The 20,831-nt window shown below is 56.0% G+C and overlaps 1 protein-coding gene and 1 pseudogene across 2 annotated transcripts in view; one reads left to right on the top strand and one right to left on the bottom strand.

Annotated features, from left to right (window-relative positions):
* Nucleotides 1-17,058, bottom strand: part of FBLN1 (fibulin 1) — a 77,816-nt gene extending 60,758 nt beyond the window's left edge. Inside the window, exons 1-2 of one of the 2 annotated variants that reach the window (XM_027107962.1) lie at nt 16,871-17,058; nt 3,077-3,179 (exon numbers count right to left, since the gene is read on the bottom strand). In XM_027107962.1, the coding sequence (XP_026963763.1) occupies nt 3,077-3,179; nt 16,871-16,949 (182 nt within the window). In that variant the 5' untranslated portion in view covers nt 16,950-17,058. The remainder of the gene's footprint in view (nt 1-3,076; nt 3,180-16,870) is intronic. The other variant, XM_027107961.1, reaches the window with a different exon arrangement.
* LOC113621150 (actin-related protein 2/3 complex subunit 3 pseudogene) lies at nt 16,115-19,025 on the top strand (annotated as a pseudogene).
* The last annotated feature ends 1,806 nt before the right edge of the window (nt 19,026-20,831 follow it).

Raw genomic sequence — 20,831 nt, 5'->3', positions numbered from 1 at the left:
TTAAAAACGATAACCCTGAACTTGTTAGAAAATCCCTGCTATCAGCATCGCTGCGCTGCTTGTCACTCCCCACTGCACACGGCCCCACTCATCCTAGCACCGCGGCTCTGACTTGGGGCTCAGAGTCATCTGTCGTGTGCCGTCCCCATCCACCGGGCGAGGAAAGCATGGAGGGCTGGGGCGGGGCGGGGGGCGGTTCTTGTTCTCCTGATCATTCCCTACGGTGGCACCCAGTGCTGCCCCTGGAATTAAAACCCAGTTGTGTTCTTAGATGAGCTGCATCTTACTTTGAGCCCAAGACCACAAGCTTGGCCTCTGACCTCTGCAGATGGTATGGGGTTCAGACCCCGACATTAACTGACAAAGAGGAAAGGGCGCAGGGCAGGCAGCACCTAGGGAAACAGGACCGGGGTGCGGTCAGAGCCCAGCAGCCCAGCAGCTAACTCACTAAGAGGCCTTGGACACAGACGCAGCCCCTGCCCGTGAGTTCAGCGACAAGTCCACCGGCCTCCCTGGGCCTCGGGGAAACAAAAGGCCAATCGCTGGCAGTCAGCGTCCTGGGAGTTGAATAACACGTCTTGAGGACCCTGTCATATGGAAACTCGCACTATCGAGCCAGAGTTCCCTTGGGTCCCACGTGATGAAGTGAGTGGGCCCCACTGGAAACATGTCGGGGGTCAGGGGGAACCTGGACTTGCACCCATATCTGCCCCCAAGAGAGAAGACCTTCCCTCTCAGCCATTCAGGTGATATGACTCACGTTTCAGGAAATCTCTGACTGCGCGTTTGAAGTTTACAACCCTGCCCAAAATGTAGATCATGGACCGTAATCTTGATGTTCCGACTACCTGGTCTTTTGTTGCAAAAACTCCTATATATCCTGGCTCCCCCCTTGCCTCTTTGGAACAGTTTTCTCAGCATTATCTGAGAGACTGTGTCCCAGGCTTGAAGTCCTCAGAAAGTCCACCAAATAAAACATAACTGTCAAAAAAAAAAAAAAGTAGATCATAACACGAATGCCTGCTGCATAGCCAAGAAGGTAGTTTCTCTAGAGCCTGGAGCCCACAGGGGGTTCAAGATACCTTCAAAGCCCAGTCAAAACATTGGTGAGTAGAAGTCAGTAACAAATTCAGTTGTGACTAAAATCCAAATTCACAGGTGGGGCCCAGAGGCCACTGAGTCGCTGACCTCAGTTCCTCCTTCTGTCCGTTGAGGGGTCAGCTGGCCGATGCCTCACTTTGTAAGCCTTTGATTTACAAAGGGCTCCCCGTTTTGGGTTGAATTGTATCCCTGCCTCCCACAATTCTATGTTGAAGTTCTAACCCCAGGACTTCCGAATGTGACTTATTTGGAGATTAAACGGTCATTAAAGAGGTAATTAAGGTTAGGGTGGCCCTAGTGCAATCTGCCTGGCATCCTTATAGGATAAGAGATTAGGACACAGACACACAGAGAGGGGAGACCACGTGAGGACATAGGGAGAAGGTGGCATCCTCAGGCCAGGAGAGACGCCCCAGGAGGAACCAGCCCTGTTGAGACCTTGATCTCAGACTTCTGTCGGCCAGGCTGTGAGACAGTAAATGTCTGTGGTTTAAGCCGTCCGGGCAGAGGTATCTGTGCTGGCGGCTCGAGCAGACACATACAGCCCCACAGCCTGGCCTGGTGGTCCCGGGTGCTTCCCTCACCTCGGTCATTATCACAACCCTGAAAGGAAGCTATCGCTGTCCTCCTTTTACATTTGGGGAAACTGAGGTTCCAAGTTGGCTCAAGTCACACAGCCTGAAAGCCGGCCCAGGAGGGTCCCCGGGGCCCGGCTGCCTCTCAGAGCCCAGTCTGCAAACAGAACACTTGGCGCTCACCACCCAGCTTCGCTCCGCAACTGCCAGCCACCCTCTGACGTTTCCAGCTCGAAGCCACGCTCGGGAGCCAAGATCCCCGCTCTCACTCATCAGACGCGCCATAAATCCTAACGGCATGGTCTCCCAGTCAATTCAAACAATCCGAGTGCCCCGTCTTCCCTTCCTTTGTTTGGTCTATAATGCTTTCGACTTTTCAAGAATTTCCTAAATCGAGATTTACATCCTCCGTCACTGCTGGCAGGCAGCAGTCTCTGCTCGATGCCAACACAAATGCAAAACTCCAGAGTGAGGCAGACAAGCCCCCCCTGCACATTCCTTCCATGGCAGCTCTCCACCTAGCATCCCACAGCTCCAAGCGTCCAAGCAGCTTAGACTCGGATTAGAGGCAGAGAAAATGAACGGATGTCAAGGGATGGAATGCGTTCATACCCTCGCCTCCCCCTCAACCTCTGCTCCCCAGGCAAGCAGATCTGGGTTCAAGTCCTAAGGCCATCACCTACCAGCTGTGCGTACTGGGGAAAGCTCAGTTTCCTCATCTGTGAAATGGGATCAGTAACAGGGTGAAATGAGACGAAGGGCAGCAAACGCCCAGCACAAAGTCGGTGTTTCATAAAGGCTCGCTATTATTTTTACGGTGATGATCAACATGACATTCCTTTATCATTTATTCTAAGCTGACATTCTCCCAAAACTTTGAGGGAGCTTGAGTCAACTGAGGAAGAGAGGAACAAAACTAGTTGATCCAGAGGCTGGCTACTGTATAAAGTAGACAACGGTCTGGCAGAACTTTTGCTCTGGGACTCGCTCGTCTGCGTTTTCAGGGTCTGAAGGTGGCCCATGCTTTTATCTGCAAAGCACTTGCAGTCACACGATCTCATCCGCCGCCCCCAACAACCACCCCCTTGCTGGGTGACTTGGCCACACTGCCCAGGTGCGGCAGCAAGGGCTACAGACCCACATCCCCTTGCTTGCAGCCTGGTGAAATGACGGGATGCCCCGGCAATGCCAGGGTGGCACGGGAAGGGTAAGCGGAGTCCCGTACAAGGCCCGTGGGAGCACAGAGGAGGGATGCGGGGGTCACCAGCCCCCCACACCTCCCGCAGCCTGGCCCTGGGGGCCCAGCCTCTCCCGGGGGCCTGGCACCCACTGCCCCTTCCTCCCCTGCTGTTGTCTAGAAGAACACTATTCTGGTAGCACAGCGGCACTGGCAAACATACCTGCATTCCTTAGATTCCGAGACGTACGGCAGTGAGCAGTCCCTGTGCTGAGTGGCCATTCGATGTCCGTCTGCACAGCAAGCCTCCATGGGGACGTCTGCGCCTGCCGTGCAGGGAAGAGAATGGGGTGACTGGCGACAGGTGACTCACCTCGGACCCTGCCCAAGGTCCCCTTAGACGGGTGGCCCCCTCAGGTGGCCGAGAGCGCCCCCTCCTGGCCGCATCATCTGGACACCCCTTCCTTAGGTCTCCTCAACAGCATCAGGACGGGGCTGAAAGGGCCGCGGCACATCCGGTCCTTCAGTCACTCGACAAACGTGTACTGAGAACTCCGCTGAGTCACAGGCTGGGAGCACACACTCCTCTCCTCCTAGAAAGGCCTGAAACCTTAACTACTGCCTTCCAAATCCAATTCTGACGGGGCTGCAGCTCAGCACCGGGATCCCTGCTCCAGCCAGATGCCGGAAACAGGGATGGGGACCTGCCCAGACGGGGTCCCTGCCCTCGCAGTCCAGAAGAAGGAAAGACAGCTGTTACTGACCAAGGCACGGCCGAGCTGCCGTCCAGCCCAGTGGGTGGGTATCCAGGACGCTGCCGACCCCGCTCCTATGGGGTCACAGATGGTTTCTATCACTAAAAATGAACAGTGCAGAACTGGGGAGGCCTAGAGGTGTCCCCCAAACTGGGACAACCAAGGAAGGCATCTCTCGAGAGTGGGGAGCGAACACCAAGGAAGAGGTACAGCATGAACAGAGTACAGAGGAGGGAACCGTGATGCGGGGCCTCGAATGCAACAGCCGGCTCTGCGGAGAAGCTGAGAGCCAGCGTTTCCGGGACCCACTCTGTGTTCTCACTCCATCGTCGGAGCCACTTTCTAGGAGAGCATCAGTCCTCACTGTGCGGGTCGGGAAACTGAGGCCGGTGATGGTCTCTGCCCTTGCTTTGTCACAAGGTTGCCTCTTTGCTCACAAAAAGGAAAGATGGAAGGCTCAGGTGGGTCCAGCAGCTGGGGCACCCACGCCCTCCAGCGCCCAGCCCGGCACTCAGCCTCACCCAGGCTGCTGCCCCGCTGGGCCCCTCGGCTCACAGGAAGGAGGGGACCCCACCTTTCCCCAAGGGAGGAGCAACCGGGTACCGAGGCGCCCCCCAGCGTCAGTTCCACCCGCAGCCGGGAGGGGGCTGTTGTTAGTGGCAACAGCCTCTGCTCCCAGGCAGAATGTCACCTCTCAGCAGGACATTTCAAAATTGAGCTCTAAGAAACGCCACGGGGGGCTTCCCTGGTGGCGCAGTGGTTGAGAGTCCGCCTGCCGATGCAGGGGACACGGGTTCGTGCCCCGGTCTGGGAAGATCCCACATGCCGCGGAGCGGCTGGGCCCGTGAGCCGTGGCCGCTGAGCCTGAGCGTCCGGAGCCTGTGCTCCGCAACGGGAGAGGCCACAGCAGTGAGAGGCCCGCGTACCGCAAAAAACAAAAACAAAAAAACGCCACGGTTCCTCACGGCTGAGCTTCCCGCGCCCCACGGGGTAAATCCCGCCGGACGTGGCAGCGTTCCTGGCACCAAGGGCCTTGGGTGTTCTGTTTGAGCTCATTATTCTTCCAAGGCCCGGCCCTCGGGGTGGCCCCAAAGAGAGGGTCACTCCAGGGCTCAGCACGAGGCCAATGCGTCCAGAAACACCGGCTGGGACGGCTTGCCCGCGGCCACCTCGAGCACCTCTGCCGACAAACGGCACCTGGAACACGGTGCCCTTGAGCTCTGGGCTCACCTTCAGGGAGACCCCCAGTGGGCGTGGTCCGAGGCTGGGCCAGGCATTTCTTTTTTTTCCTTCTTTTTTTTTTTTTATAAGCAGAGGTCTTCTTAGAAGCCCATATGATTTAAATTTATTTATTTATTTGTGGCTGTGTTGGGTCTTCGTTTCCGTGCGAGGGCTTTCTCTAGTTGTGGCAAGTGGGGGCCACTCTTCATCGCGGTGCGCGGGGCTCTCACTATCGCAGCCTCTCTTGTTGCAGAGCACAGGCTCCAGACGCGCAGGCTCAATAGTTGTGGCTCACGGGCCTAGTTGCTCCGCGGCATGTGGGATCCTCCCAGACCAGGGCTCGAACCGCGTCCCCTGCATTGGCAGGCGGATTCTCAACCACTGAGCCACCAGGGAAGCCCTGGGCATTTCTTGAACCAGGAGGAGGAAGGGCCTTGCCAGGTCCCCCAACGATGACAACCTCAGCCCCACCCGCAGCTGGGGGAGCTTGGAGCGGAAGATGCGCTGCTGCATCCTTGCTCTCTCGGGTTCCCCCAGGCTGGCAATAAGGGTGACAGTCCACCCCAGAGCAAAGTCTGCCGGTCCACTGCCAACCGGCCGCTCGGCCCATCCCGACCTCAGCTGTCCCCCTCCACACTTCCCGACGATGCCATCTGGTGAACGTGGGGGGCACCATGGGCTGGGGGTCAGATATAATTGGCATCACTGGCTTCCCAGCCCCAAACAGCGAGGTCCCTCATGAGGGAGAGCCTCTCGGTTACCGGGGTGACCTCCAGGGGCCCCACTCATTCATTCGTTCCTTCCTTCATTCTTGTTCCAGTTGATTCTAAGGGAAGCATTCACGAAACGCAGGACCTGACCCGTCACAGATAAAACATGGCCTGTGGTTCTCCCCCAAGATGACTGTGACCCAGCCACGTGGCCTGGCAGAGGCCAATGTCCCCTGTGCTGTACCCCTTCACCCCAATCCCAGCCGGGCCTGCCTAGCTCTCCCGCCCACAGTCTCACCCCTCGTGGCTCTCTCAGCCCCTCTGGCCCTGGCCCAACCCCCATCCAGTCTCTCCCCAGCCCCTGCAGCCCGCCTGCCCACCAGCCCGGCCTGGAGCAAACTCACAATTGACAACATCTGTCTGCCTCGCCCTCCCTCCCTCCCTCCCTCCCTCCCACCCATGCAGAGCCAGGCCTCCCTCTCCGGCTCAGCCCTCAGCCCACAGCCAGCCCTCAGCAGCTACAGGGGTGAGTAGCAATGCCAGCTTCGGAGCCGAACAGGCGTGGGCTCCAATCCCAGTTCCGGCGCCTTCTTGCTGTGTGACCCTAGGCAGGACACTTCACCTCTCTAAGCCACAGCTTCCTGGACGGCAAAACGGGGCTCACAGTACCTTCTGAAGGTGGCTGCGGAGATGGATAAAGCTTACAAAGTTCCGAGCACACAGGGAGCCCCAGTAAACAGTGGCTGGATTACACGTGGAAGGAACAAAGGGAATTTGCTTGCCGTTGTCCGTGAAGAATGCGGGAACCAAGGCCCCGTCTCGGGGTGCAGAATGGCCCAGAGATGAGTGGCGGCCCCTCGGCCTCCCTCAACTCTGAGAAAGGCAAGCACAGGTGAAGCTCAGACTCCTGGAGCTGGCTCAGTGGCGCGAGAACTTTGTGCCCAAGCTGTAGAAACGTTTGGAAATGATTCCCACTGGGGAGCCTGGAGCACTCTGAACCTTATTCTCAGAAGGACAATGAAATGTGACATCTTTCGCTCAATCCAGAAACGTGGAACATCCCCGGAATGCCCCAAGCAGCCATAAAGCTGGAACTCCCAGTGGCCGGGGTCAGCACACCCTCCTTGGGCAGGATGTGCCCCCTCTCCAGCCAGGGGGAAGTTCCTGCACTCCCAATCCGAGGGGCCACGGGGCACCCACGGCCAGGCTGGATGGTGACGCAGCAGAGAGGTCAGAGCAGACAGGACAACGCCGTCCTCCTCGTAACAGCCGGACACATGAGGATCCCCGCAGAGACAGCCCATCCATTCACCACCTCTCACCCCCTTAAACTCCTTTCTTATGCCCCTGTGCCAGGCACAGGCGTCACACTGTTGTATAGAAGTAGCATCGTCTCCAACCCACTCCCCCCCAGTCTGGGCATCTACGTTACTTCCGATATTTCACTATGGGAACAAACAGCTCTGGGTTGAGCATCTTCATCTGTCAACCTTGTCTTCAGATTCTAACGATCCCAACTTGGCTATGCTATTGAAACCATGTTGAGTATGACGGTCTGGTTCTACGGGCCATTATTTATCTTTCCTTATGTCCTGTAGAACGACGGTTATATATGCAGCCTCGGGTTAAAATTACTTTGGGGAACTAACTTCCCCATGATTGTTGTTTTTGGAAGCTGAATGCCCAACATTGAAAGGAATCCTTCTTTTAATTTTTTTATTGTTGATGACATTATACTAAGTGAAACCAGTCACAAAAGGGCAAACAAAAGGACTGTACGATGCCACTTATATGAGGTCCTGAGAACAGTCAAATCCATGGAGACAGAAAGTAGAATGGTGGGTGCCAGGGGCTGGGGGAGGGGGAGGGGGAGTTAGTGTTTAATGCGGACGGAGTTTCCATTGGGGGAGATGAAAAGTTCTGGAGACGGATGGTGGTGACGGTTGCACAGCAATGTGAATGTGCTTAATGCCACTGAGCTGAACACTTAAAAAAGAGCTGAAATGGTCAACTGTATGTTATGCGTATTTTTAAATTTTTTAATTGAAGTAGAGTTGATTTACGATGTTGTGTTCATTTCTGCTGTACGGCAAAGTGATTCAGTTATACATATATATACACTCTGTTTCAATATATTCTTTTCCATTACGGCTTATCATAGGATATTGAATATAGTTCTCTGTGCTATACAGTAGGACCTTGATGTGTATCCATTCTATATATAATAGCTCACACTGTTATGCGTGTTTTTAAAATGCATTTGAAAAACTGAGCTTTCGTGTACCATTTTGTAGCACCCTTCATTAGGAAAGGAATTGTACGTTCTGCCGATTAAGTCACTTGCCATTTTCAATCGATGTTGTCTTTATGCACTAATCTGAATACCGGCAAAGAGGACTAATTTGGGAAACTGTATTTTACAACATCTTTGTATAGCAGTTTGGTAGAGAATGCAATGTTTTCCAAGGCAAGCTATGAGACCTCAAACGGGAAGGGTGAAAATGTTAATTAAAAAGTAAATTGTGGGACTTTCCTGGTGGCGCAGTGGTTAAGAATCTGCCTGCCAGTGCAGGGGACACGGGTTCGAGCCCTGGCCCAGGAAGATCCCACATGCTGCGGAACAACTAAGCCCGTGCACCACAACTACTGAGCCTGAGCTCTAGAGCCCACAAGCCACAACTACTGAGCCTGCGTGCCACAATTACTGAAGCTTGCGCGCCTAGAGCCCGTGCTCCACACAAGAGAAGCCACGACAATGAGAAGCCCGCGCGACGCAACGAAGAGTAGCCCCCGCTCACCGCAACTAGAGAAAGCCCGCACACAGCAGCAAAGACCCAACGCAGCCAATAAATAAATAAATATATTTTTTTAAAAAGTAAATTGTAACTTTGCAACCAAAACAAAAATCCCCAGGGATTGTCTCTCCCCCATGCATCTGGGGCAGTGGCCAGCAGAGGGTGGGACAGGAGGAGGAGAGGCAGAAAGACCTAAAGTTCAGACTTGCCCTGGCTTTGACCTCCTGCATCACTGCGGACACTGTGGCTTGTTCATTGTACCTGGGGGGTCAGGTTGCCTCTCAGTTCTGCCCCATCACCAAACCGGGGGTGACCTGAAGCCCAAAGAGGCGCCTCTCTCCTGTCCCCACTTGTGGACATGTCCGTCGACGGCCACCCTCAGCCTGTGCATCCTGTCACACCCCAATGCAGCACCTTCTCAGTGCCGGTCCGCCACTCCCAGACTAGTGGGGGGAGCGGCTGGGTCAAGCGATTGTCACCTGGGAGTGTGACAAGTCCTTTGGCAGATGGGGCCACGGAGCAGAGGAGGCCGCTCACTGCCCGAGCCCAGGGGAGATGGGAGGGCAGGCTTTCTGGGGCGAGGGATCCAGAGTCACGACCCCGTTCTCAGGGAGACGACAAGCAACTGTCACCTGGTGTGTCCCAGTGCTTTGGCACCATTCTGTACGACTGGGATGAGGACAGACCCATCTCCCCTCCTCAAGGCCCCGAGACCTCCCCAGGACGAAGCAGGGCGTGCTGAGTCTGCTCTTATGGCTCCAGCCCTGTCCTCAGCACAAGAACGGCTGGTGCCCTCACACCCCCCGACACCAGCACCCGGCACAGAGAGACGGGGTCTCGGATAGAGCACCAGCTAAAAGGAGGCAGCAGGAGACAAGAACCAGAAGACACATCTCTGGGAAGGCGAGAAGAAGCAGCTTCTACACTGCTCCCTCCAGGCGGCTCACAGTGACCTCCTGGATCAAGCCCAGTGGACGTGTGGGCCGTCCTCCCCCTGCCCGCATCTCTACAGCATCCCCCACTGCAGGACCCAACCCCCCTGGTTCTCCTCTCACATCTCAGACCATGTATGCACACCTGTCAAGTGTCCTCTGCACCCGGCTTTTGGAAACTAAAGCTCTGCCAGGCTGGGTGGTCCCGGGTCCCTCCTCTCCTCCAGCTAGCTCGTTCACACCCACAGCAGTACAAAGGTCCTTTCCTCCGGGAAGTCCTCCCTAACTGCACCCCCCAACACACACACGTGCACACACGTGAACATGGGGCAGACATGTTTCCTTTCTTTCGTGGTTTCTTTGCTCCCTGAACTTCCCAGCAATTAGCACAAGTAATTAACCGAGGGTGTACTTGTGCCACGAGGGCTGGACAGGAGTCTCATTCTGCACCCTGCCCCACAGCCGGTCCAGAGCCAGCACACAGTAAATGTCCGTGAAGGAATGAATGGACGAATGATCTCATGTGATCCTAGCAACTCTATGAAACAGGGGACGGGAAGAGATGAAGCAATTTGCCCGAGGCCATGGGACAAACACAAAGGCGGCCCAAAGGAGACAGTGGCTTCCCCCTGAAGCTGGACTTAAAAAACTGGAGACTTTTCAGTTAGAAAAGTGAGGCGGTTAGTTCAGTGTCCTGCTTAAGAATACGATGTGAGAGCCAAGCTGCCTGTGTTCGAATCCTGGGGCTGCCACTTAGCAGCTGTGTGTCCACAGGCGCGCTGCCTGGCCTCTCTGTGCCTGGGTGGGGTGGGTCTCACACCAACAATGGAAAATGGGGATAACGACACGCGTGGCGCGATGGGTTTCAGGGAGCCGTCTTACGTCAAAACGAGTGGCGCACGTAGGTAACAAAACTTCCAGTACATTTCACTCCAGCAGGCAACACAATCCAAAAGGAAAAATAGGTTCAAGAAAAATACTGGCTCAAAAAAAAAAAAGAAAGAAAGAAAAATACTAGCTCAGTCCATTAGCATAAAAACACTGATAGCTAGCATCTAAAAACCCGTCCTGGCCGCGTCCCAGCTACCACCCACGGCTCTGGGGACCCCCCTGAGGGGATGCCACTTAGCCACTCTTCTTCCTCAAACTGCCTGGGAGGGCTCAGTGCCGTGGCCCCTTGTTCTCTCCCTCCACTGCCCCCACCTCCCTGGGTGGCCTCATCCAGCCTCCCCTATCGGCCGAGACTCCCACACTTCTGTCTGCAGCCTGGTCTCACCCATGAGCCCAGGCTCCACCCGGACGTCTAATAGGAAACTTAAGGTTTCCACACAGGACTCTGATCCCCTCCCCTGTCCAGCTTCTCCGCCTCAGCCATTAGCAGTCACCATGCATCCAGAGGCTGGAGCCAAAATAACTGGGCCAGCTTGAATTATTCCATCTCCCTCCCCCTCCACATCCAAGCCCTCAGCGAGTCCTGTCCACTCTACCTCCCAAACGCCCTAGATCTGTCCACTTCCCTCTGGCCCGCAGATCCCGCCCCCCCCCCGTCCCCCGGCCCAGGGCATCTTTGGCCCTGGATCCTGCAGGAGCCTCCCCCCAGCTTATTCCACCTTCATTCTGGTCTCCCTATAATGCATTCACCAGGCAGCACAGAGGGACTTCTAGAAGTGGGAGTCAAGGAATGTCACCCCCCTGGGGAGGATCCTCCAGCGCCTTCCCCAAGCATCTAGGATAAAATCCAGTCCACACCCTGATTTCTAAGGCCCTGCAAGACTGCCTTGCCCCTCCCGCCTTGGCCACCCTCTCGGGCACCCCCCCTTCCCCTCCCTTCACACCAGCTCTCCGGTCCCTCTGGTACACCTGGTCCCACCTGGGGGCCTTCGTGCTGGCTGTCCCCTTCGCCCAGACGCTCTTCCCCAGGTCTTTTCAGAGTTGGCTTCTCGCCACTCACATCTGAGCTCAGGTATCACTTGCTCTCACTCGCTCCCTCCCTCCCCCGACACCCACTCGAGAGCCACCCGTGTCCCACTGTCACAGTGTGTTACAGTTACTATGGCACGGGTGCCCCCGATACTTTTTGTTAGTGCATCTGTTTCTGTGTTTACTCTTAGTGTGTGTAGTGGGTTCAACAGGGGCCCCCAGAAAGATATGTCCATGTCCTGACCCCTGGAACCTGTGCATGTGGCCTTATTTGGAATAAGAATCTTTGTAGATGGAATGAAGTCTCTCAAGATGAGATCATCCTGGATTATCCAGGTGAGCCCGGAGTCCCACGAAAGTGTCCTTAGAGATTCACAGAGGAGATGCAGGAGGAAGCCACGTGAAGATGGAGGCAGAGACTGGAGAGAGGCAGCCTCAAGCCACGGAGTTCTGGGCGCCCCAGAGCCGTGGAGGAAGGGAAACCCTCAGACACCTCGAACCCTTCACTGGGGGAAAAGAGGCTCTGGGCCTCTGGCCTCGGGAAGGAATAACCGGGCACCCTTGCCCATTGGATCCCCCAGGAAGCCGGGGACAGAGCTGGGCGGGAACCTGGTTTCCAGACTCCTGGCCCCGGCCGTGTCGGCCCAGCGCTCTGACAAGTTTCCTTGGCAAGGCCGGCGGCGGTGTCCCCATGGCTTAAGCAGAAACGGGACTTAAACAACTTCCAGGGCTGCTCTCTTCAGAGGCCGGGTCTGCCCTGCTGTGTCCAGGACCCAAGACCAGCCAAGAGTACTCTCCTTTACAGAGTGTCAGCAAAGGGGCGACTCCCTATCCTGAGGACAGTTCTGGACCGCTCCCAGCATCCCGAGGCCACAGCCAGCCAAGCCCTGCAGCGGGGTGAGCACTACAGGCTCTGGTTCTTTGGGGGACTCCTAGGCGCCACCCCAGATGGCAGGGAGGAGGCCCTGACTCAGGCCACACCTGAGGGAGAGGTGCGACCAAGCCAGACCCTGGGCTGGATGGCCCAGCCAGCACAGGACAGGCCCATCCACAGATCTGAACCAAGACGGGTGCTGTCGTCTGGGGGGCCACCTCCTGTCAAGCCAGCTGCGAGCCCCTCAAGGGCCCAGACTGTGGCTCCCACTTCTGTGGTCTCCCCCCCCCCGCCCGTCCATTACCCCCCATGGAAAATGCCTGTTCTTTCAAAGGAGCCCCTCATACACACAGCACTCGTTTCTGGCACTGAAGTACCCGTCCAGCCAAGCGGTTAGGAGCACGGGGTCCTGAGTCCTCTATTTACTACCACATCGTCCTGAGCAAGGGCTGGTTGCCAGGACTGGATTTTTTTTTTTTTTTTTTGCGGTACGCGGGCCTCTCACTGTTGTGGCCTCTCCCGCTGTGGAGCACAGGCTCCAGACGCACAGGCTCAGCGGCCATGGCTCACGGGCCCAGCCGCTCCGCGGCATGTGGGATCCTCCCGGACTGGGGCACGAACCTGTGTCCCCTGCATCGGCAGGCGGACTCTCAACCACTGCGCCACCAGGGAAGCCCCAGGACTGGATTTTAAACGCCCAAGATCACAGTGTTTTTACGCTAATGGGCTGAGCCAGTATTTTTCTTGAACCTATTCTTCCTTTTGGAGCCTGTCGTCCGCTAGAATATACGCTCTGGGTCTTAGTTTACATGCCTGTAAAGTGGAAATAACAGTAGTACCTACTTCATGGGGCTGTGGAGAAGGACTAAGTTAGTGACTAAGTGTAAAAGACTTCCAACTATCATAATTTCCTAGGACAGAGAGTTTTCATTCTGTTTTTAAGGAAACAGAGCAGAGAGCGTGTGGGAGTCTGTCAAGCTCTCTCCAATCACTTTCAGGGCTGGGACCAGTCTCCTAACCCTGGTCAAGTGCTGACCCCCAGCAATGGGTGGGTCGGTGTAGGACCCTCCTGTCCCAGCCTCTCGTTATGACCAGCCTGGGGCTTAAAAGCAGTGACCAGTGGAAAGAGTGCTGGCCGCAAAGCACAGCCTCTGGTCCAGCCATGCCTGCTATGAGCTGGATGACTTGGGACAGATGACTTGGCTTCAGCGCCACACCCTCTCAACACTGAGCTCCCCTCCAGGCTGAAGGGTCTCTGACCCCAGGAAAGTGGCCATAATGGGTGCGCCGCCCGTTTTGTTATCTGGCCACATTTGAGACCATTACAGGGAAACTGGAACCATATGAAGCCTGCAAAAGCATTATTAATGAAATTGTTATAATTTGATGTTTTGCAAAAGAAAAACCTCTTATCACGTAAAACATACCGGCAAAATACTCCCTATTAGAACAGTCTTCCTGCAAACCTGCTCCACCCACTGTGCCCACTGCTCAGAGCTCCACCTTCAGAGGAAAGGGCGGGGGGAGGTGTGTGCAGGCCGCTGGGGAAGAGGCTGCTGGGGAAGGGGCTGCTGGAAAAGGTGCGAGGCACGGCGGTCTTCCCCAAGCATGAGGAGGGGGCAGAACTCCTAGAAGTCCCACGTTCTCTCTCACCTTCCGGACCTTTGTCCATGCTGTTCTCTCTGCCTGGGACACCCTCCCCACCCTCCTCCCAGCCCTCCTTCTGTTCCTTTACATCCCAGTTTGCATGCTGCTTCCTCCGGGAAGTCTTCCCTGACTCACTCCCAGTTGCAGTTGGTTTGTAATTGTTCGCTTTTCTGGATCTCCCGGGAGATGTGCCCCATGGGCAGAAGGGCCAGGTCTCTCTTCCTCCTTGCCATATCCCCAAGACCTAGAACAGTGTCTGGCACGGAGCTGGCCCTCAGGAGATATTTCGCGTACAGATGACTGAACGCCTGAGGGGGCCAGCTGAGGCCACTCTGCATGACCTTTACCAACACGGCTTTTGCATTTGACAGCTGCCGCAGGTTCTGCGGCCCTGTTGGGCCTCCTTCCCAGCTCCTGGCTGGGGAAATGCAGTTTTAGTAGTGCAATCTTGGGGAAAAGGATACTGTCCTATCCTACTCTAGGAAGGGGACATCACAAATAACAGATAATAATAATACAGCTACCATGACAGGCGTCGTCCTTTGTTCTCTCCCTCAATCCTCCAGCCAAACTAAAAAGTTGGTCTCTGTTATCCCCATTTTACAAATGAGAAAACCACCAGATAAGCCCGTGGTTCTTTTCTGAGGGATGACAGGCAAAGATGTTTGCAGTCCCACAAACGCTCCTGGCAGCCTGCTGGGTCCCAACGGTGAGTCACGCTCCCCCGCCACCATCAGAGGCAGCAAATGAGCCCAAGTTGGGAGTGGCCTTGGGCAGTGCCAGGAGGGGTCGTGACCCAGAGCTGTGGCTCCGCGGGAGAGGCCCTGGCACTGCACCCTCAGCGCACACTGTCTCACGCTCCAGCAGCCCCATCAGCATGTCCCGCCACTGCCACCCAACTGGGAAACTTCTAGGAGCGGCAGCGGTGCCGCCACGTGTTTCCAAGCCAAGTCCTCTCTCCCCTTTGTTCTCCTCCCAGCGATGTTCTCTGTAATCAGTCAGGAAGGCTGCCCGGCTGGAGCCAGAGGCCAAGAAGTCTTGGAGAAAACACAACCGTCTTTCCCAACACCGTCCTTCTCTCTACTCCCGCCCACCCTGGCTCTCAGGAAAACCCAACTGGACAGATGGATACAGGACAGACCGGTGGTTCCAACTCTGCCCCCTGGCACGGAAGTCCAGCCCCCTTCTGCGTTTCCGTGGCCAGGTCACCAAATGGGTTTCAGCAGATTAGCTAAAGGGCTCACCATCGAGGCCTTTTCCACGATCACTTTTAAACTGCATGTTTCCTCTTGGACCCCGCAGCTCCACGGAGGGTGGGGACAGTGTCACCCTCGGCCTTACAAGGCTTCAGGGAACCTTACAGCTTCTGAGTTTGCAGGCACAGAAAGGAACCAGGCAATTTTCTAACTCTCTCTCCCCAAACCACACTAAACTTGTTGAAACTCCAGAGGGGGACCTCCCAAAAGAGACAAAGGACCACAGCGTTCTCATCAGTGTGCAATTCAGGTTTCCTTTATACACTTCAAGTTAGGACCTTCTCTGTGAAGAAGATGGTTGTAAACCGTCAGTCAGGCTTCAGCCTAGCAAGTCTCGGTGCTCCTTCAAAGCTGGACACTGCCAGGCTGCAGGGGACCCTTCTCAAACAGCTGGCAGAAAAGAACAGCGATGGAGTATCTGGGGACTCGGGCTCAGAAAAGTTCAACTAAGCTTTCTCTCTGCGCCTCAGTTTCCTTGGGTGTAAAATACAGGAGGTTCTGGGGCCCCTTCCATTTCCAACAGGAGTCTTGTGTGGCCCCCAGTCTAAGGCCCCTCTGGGCTTTCAATCCAGCCAGGGGTCACCAGAATTCCCTTCTTTCCCTGCCTGCCTGACCAGCTCCTGCCCAAACGCCATCTCCTCCAGGAAGCCTCCCGCAAGCCCCAGGGCCTGGGATGGCTCTTGCTGCCAATGCTGAGCCCTGCACCTCCCCCTACCCCATGAGATGTCCCCCCCCCAGACATGCCCAGGATGGAGCCGATGCCTGGAACAGCCAGAGCTCCGTGAAGGTCTGCTGCAGGGAGCCACTGAGCCAAGAAACCTCTGCACAGCTCTTCCCCCCGCCCCCCGGCAGCCTCTCCAGGAATCCCTGAATCCTGGCAAAGTATTAGCTGAGACCAGTGACCTTTGACCAGTGACCTTTGACGAGGAGGAGGGTGGTCCCCAGAGAGTTTAAAAGAAACTCAACTGAGCCAGAGATAAAGAATGTGGGATGCCGAGGGTGGTCGGGGCTCTTATCTGGGCCTGGCCCCAGGAAGGCTGGCCTGGCTAATGACTGATGAGCCACGGGTCAGTAGAGAGGTCAGAGGTCATGGCTGGGAGCTCTGGGCCACAGGTCTGCTGGTGGAGACCCCCTGGCAGCCCTCTGCCACCAGGTGGCTGGGTTTGGAGGTGGCCTGTCCCCAGCCACAGCTGAGTCTGGAGCCTGGCAGAACCCCGTGTCTTGGGGTCCTCAGTGTCTCAGGTGGGCAGGCAGGGGTCTCTGCACACACAGCCATGGCCCTGAACACCTTCAGCCCACTCCCTTCCTCTCTGCTTTCTTCACGTCCACCTCCTACCCCATGACTGCTTTTGCCTCTTGGGCAAATTACTGTCCCCACTGCCCAGCAAGCTGGGTACCACAGCGCCTGCGCAGGGTTGGAGGTGGGGGCAGTGGGAACAGGTACGCCAGGGGCGCTCCAGGTGCAAGGAGCAGGCACTGGGTGGTGCAAGGTAGGGGGGGTCCTTGGCAACCACCAGCCAGCCTTCCTCTCCCCCAGCCCGCACCCCGGCCCCAGGGGGTGGGTGGGCGCTAGGGTGGGCAGGGTGGACGAGAAGGCCGGCAGGAGGATGTGTCTGCAGGGATCCGTCTTTAAAACAAATCCCCACGTCAGCGAGGTGATCAGGACCGAAGCCAGGAGACGGGTCGGGGTGGGGGCGGGAAGCGTCGCCGGGGCCTAGCGGCAGCGCAGCACACACACCCTGACGACCGCGGAGGGGCGCAGCGCCGGTCGACGCTCCCGGGCGCCGGCAGCTCCAAAAGTCGCACGGGGCGCGGGTCCGGGCGGTCGCGGTGTCGGGGAGTCACGAACGTGGGGGCCGTGGGCTCTGGGCGCTCCCTACCCCCCCGGCGCGCCCCCGCGCCCCTACCTTGGGCCGCCAGCAGCGAGAGGCCGCCGAGCAGCAGCAGCGGCAGCGGGACCCGGCGCGACGGGACGGCGCGCTCCATGGGCGGCGGGCGGCGGGCGGACAAAGGCGCGGGGCGCGGGGCGCGGCTCTCGGCTCCGGGCGCGGCACGCGGGCAGCGCGGGCTCCAAGCTCCAGCAGAGCCTCCACAGCCAACGCAGGGCCCCGGCCGCGCGGTTCAATTATCCCGCCCCGGAGGAGGGCGCGGCGGAGGCGGGGCCGCGGGGCGCCCGCTCCCCTCCCCCCTCGACCGCTCCCCGCCCGGGACCTCCTGGGCCCTCCCTCCTGGCACCCCAGGCCCGAGGGGCGCGCAGGCCCACTGCCGGGCTGGGAGTAGGGACCCCAGACTTCTCCCTGGTGGGGGCCGGGGAAGGGGGGCGCAGTCGGGCGGGAGGGACTCCCCCCTCACCCCTCACCCCCCCCTGCGCCAGTGAAACCCGATCCCCTCCCCACCCATCGGCCGGAGGGGCGGGCTGGGTAGCAAAGGTTAGCTCCGCCCGACTCCGCCAAAAAGGAAGTCAGGCGGCAAGGGGTCCCCAGGGTCGGAGGCGCCTTCTGAGGGTGGTGACCATTCGGGGGGCTCCCTGTGGGACCCGGCCCCCAAATAATGCCCCGAACCCGCGGTCTGCGGGTTTCGCGCCTTCGCCGTCCCTGCGCGCGGGTCGCCTGGGGCTCTACAGGTCGGTGGCTAACTCCAGGTGTGTCCCGGGCTGCGACCTGGTTCTGCCCTCAGGGGACCGCCAGTGGGGCGGGCAGCGGACAGAGTCAACCAACATCCCAGCATCCGTGGAGGGTGATGAACCCGGGACACCCAACCGCGGAGACAAAGAGATTCTTTTTGCCGGAGAGGAAGCAGCCTTTGCGCTGGGCCTGTGTAGGAGTTCATGGCTGCAACCAGTCGGTGGTTACTGAGGATGAATTAGTCCGTTGGGACCATAAATAGATTTATTTAAAAGAAGAAGAAAAACAAAAACAAAACGTGTACGGGTGAAGATGAAGGGCAACGGGATGAGACCCACAGGAACACCATTAGCCAAGTGTAGGGGTCCCCTGACCCAGCAGTCCCACTCTGGGTTTACACCCAGCAGAAAGGCATATACGTGTTGTGCAGTGTGCACCGAGAGACAGAAAGTCCTGTACCAGAGTGTTCACTGCAGCGTAGTTCATAACGGCTTCCAACAAGGAAGGCCCCAACCTCACCAGCAGCGAAAGGAAAGCCCTGGGCAGTCAGGCTGGAGCACTACACAGCCCTGAAAAGTGAGAGCTCTACAACCCAGGCAGCTACAGGGAGGCTCTCAGACACGTCAGCAGAGTGATGACCCTGGTGATGGGTTAGGGACTGGAGGGGGCATGAGGCAGCTTTCTCTGGGGCCAGTTAGGATGTTTTTTAAAATCTGTGTATTGGTTTCAAGGTTGGGTTCAGTGTGTGAATTTTTATGAAGCTGCTCACTTACATGAGCCCTTTTCTGAATGAATGATAGATTTAAAAATCAAAAACAACCCCACCCGGGCTGCCAGAGTGGAAGCGCCGCGCTCTAACCCGACCCTCCTCACCAGGGTTGAAACCTGGGCGCCTCCAAGATGCCGGCTTACCACTCTCCCCTCACGGACCCTGACACGAAACTCATTGGAAACATGGCACTGTTGCCTATCAGAAGTCAGTTCAAAGGACCCGCCCCTAGAGAGACAAAAGATACAGATATTGTGACTGAAGCTATCTGTTACTTCAAGGCCAATGTCTTCTTCAAAAACTATGAAATTAAGAATGAAGCTGATAGGACCTTGATATATATAACTCTCTACATTTCTGAGTGTCTAAGGAAACTCCAAAAGTGCAATTCTAAAAGCCAAGGTGAGAAAGAAATGTATACACTGGGAATCACTAATTTTCCCATTCCCGGAGAGCCTGGTTTTCCACTTAATGCAATTTACGCCAAACCTGCGAACAAACAGGAAGATGAGGTGATGAGGACCTGCTTACAACAGCTGAGGCAAGAGACTGGACTGAGACTTTGGGAGAAAGTTTTTAACCCTCAGAATGATAAACCCAGCAAGTGGTGGACTCGCGTTGTGAAGAGACAATTCATGAACAAGAGTCTTTCAGGACCTGGACAGTAAAGGGAGCCTTGGGCAGACTGTCTCCACAGCTGTGGGCAGCATTTACAGCAAGATGTACACAGTTCTTTGCCTTTATTTTGTCAAGTTTTATACAGAGGAGAGAAGAGAGTGTGTCTTTATTTGAAGAGCTCTTTATCAAGAATTTGGGGCTGTGGGGTGGGGAAGAATGAGTTGTTGATGGGTGATTTGAAATTTCTGCAGTATTAAGCTGGTGCTTAATGAGTAATAATAAAGAAATTTTCTAACAAAAAAAAATCAAAAACAGAAAGACAGGGCTTCCCTGGTAGCGCAGTGGTTAAGAATCCACCTGCCAGTGCAGGGGACACGGGTTCGAGCCCTGGTCCGGGAAGATCCCACATGCCGCGGAGCAACTAAGGCCGCGAGCTACTGAGCCCGCGAGCCACAACTACTGAGACTGCGCTCTAGAGCCCGCGAGCCACAACTACTGAGCCCGTGTGCCTAGAGCCTGTGAGCCACAACTACTGAGCCTGTGAGCCACCACTACTGGAGCCTGCGTGCCTGGAGCCTGTGCTCCGCAACAAGAGAAGCCACCGCGATGAGAAGCCCGCGCACCGCAGCAAAGAGCAGCCCCTGCTCCACAACCAGAGAAAGCCTGCGCGCTGTGGCCAAGACCCAACACAACCAAAAAAAACCCCAACAACAACAGAAGGACACAACACTCATCTCCCCACAGGTTACCTCCTAAGTTTGAGGTTTGCAAAGAGCCCAGAAAAGCTCATGAAAGGGGCTCACTTGCTAATGGCCTCCCGGGTTAAGGAGGCTTCCCAGAAACGGGACATGGGACCGGCCCTTGAAAGACGAGCAGTAGAGGGAGAAGGGTTTCCTGGGCAGAGGGAGTAGCATCTGCAAAGTGTGGAGGCATCAGAGACCCTGAGCAGCTCAGGAAGATTATCTGGTCCATTTTGACTGGACGATGTGGGTCCCTGAAGCCCACAGATGTGCTATGGTAAAGTCCTGAAGGCAGTTGGATAAAGGGTGAGTGGGGAGCTCTGAGCTGGAGGCAGATTGGAGACTCACTAGTACTTTAATATTAATTTGATGTTCTTAAGCCGTGGGAGAACCAGGGTGCCGTGGAAGGAGGTTAGAGAACCAGGGAAAGTGTAGTGTGTGTAGTAGATTATATGCTCTTATGTTATTTCATTAATACAACAGCCCCGGGAGGCTTTAGTACCCCTATTCTGCAGATGAGGAAACCAAGGCTCAGAAAGGTGAGGTCGTTGGTCAAATTCTCACGACCAGTGATTGGCAGCTCTGGGATCTGAATCCAGGCCATCTGACTCCCAATCCCGGGCTCATCTGTATCCAGGGTTCTGTTCTTCACCGAACACTATAGCATAAACATTCCCCCTCTTATTAGAAATCTACATTATACATCCAGTGAGTGAATAGTATACAAGTTGTACACACGTTTAATTAACCACTCTCCTATTATTGGACACTTAGATCATTTCAACGTTGGGGGTTATAACTCATGCTGCAGTGAAACCTGTGTGCTCTGGGCTCAGCTCCCCGCATGGATACGCTAGAAGAGCAGATGCTACACCCAGGAATGGACTAATTCACATGCCCAGAGAGAGACAGGAGCTGAGCCGTGCGTGTCTCCATCTCCTCTCCAGCACGAGTATCTTTGTTTAATCTGGGCTATTTCCACAGTCAAAAGGACGGGTGTCTCGATGTTTCAATATATGTCTTTAATCATCACAGAGGTTGAACATTTTTCATATCTGTATTTCTCTTTCGTAACTTTTATTCATTTATTTTTATAGTAGCAGAATTGTTTATTCCA

This window comes from Aethalodelphis obliquidens, unplaced genomic scaffold (genome assembly GCF_003676395.1).
Source record: "Aethalodelphis obliquidens isolate GAN/ISIS:26980383/991018 unplaced genomic scaffold, ASM367639v1 scaffold8, whole genome shotgun sequence".
NCBI lineage: Eukaryota > Metazoa > Chordata > Mammalia > Artiodactyla > Delphinidae > Aethalodelphis > Aethalodelphis obliquidens.
The sequence above is the reverse complement of the archived record's forward strand: the minus strand, read 5'-3'. Positions and strand labels throughout refer to the sequence as shown.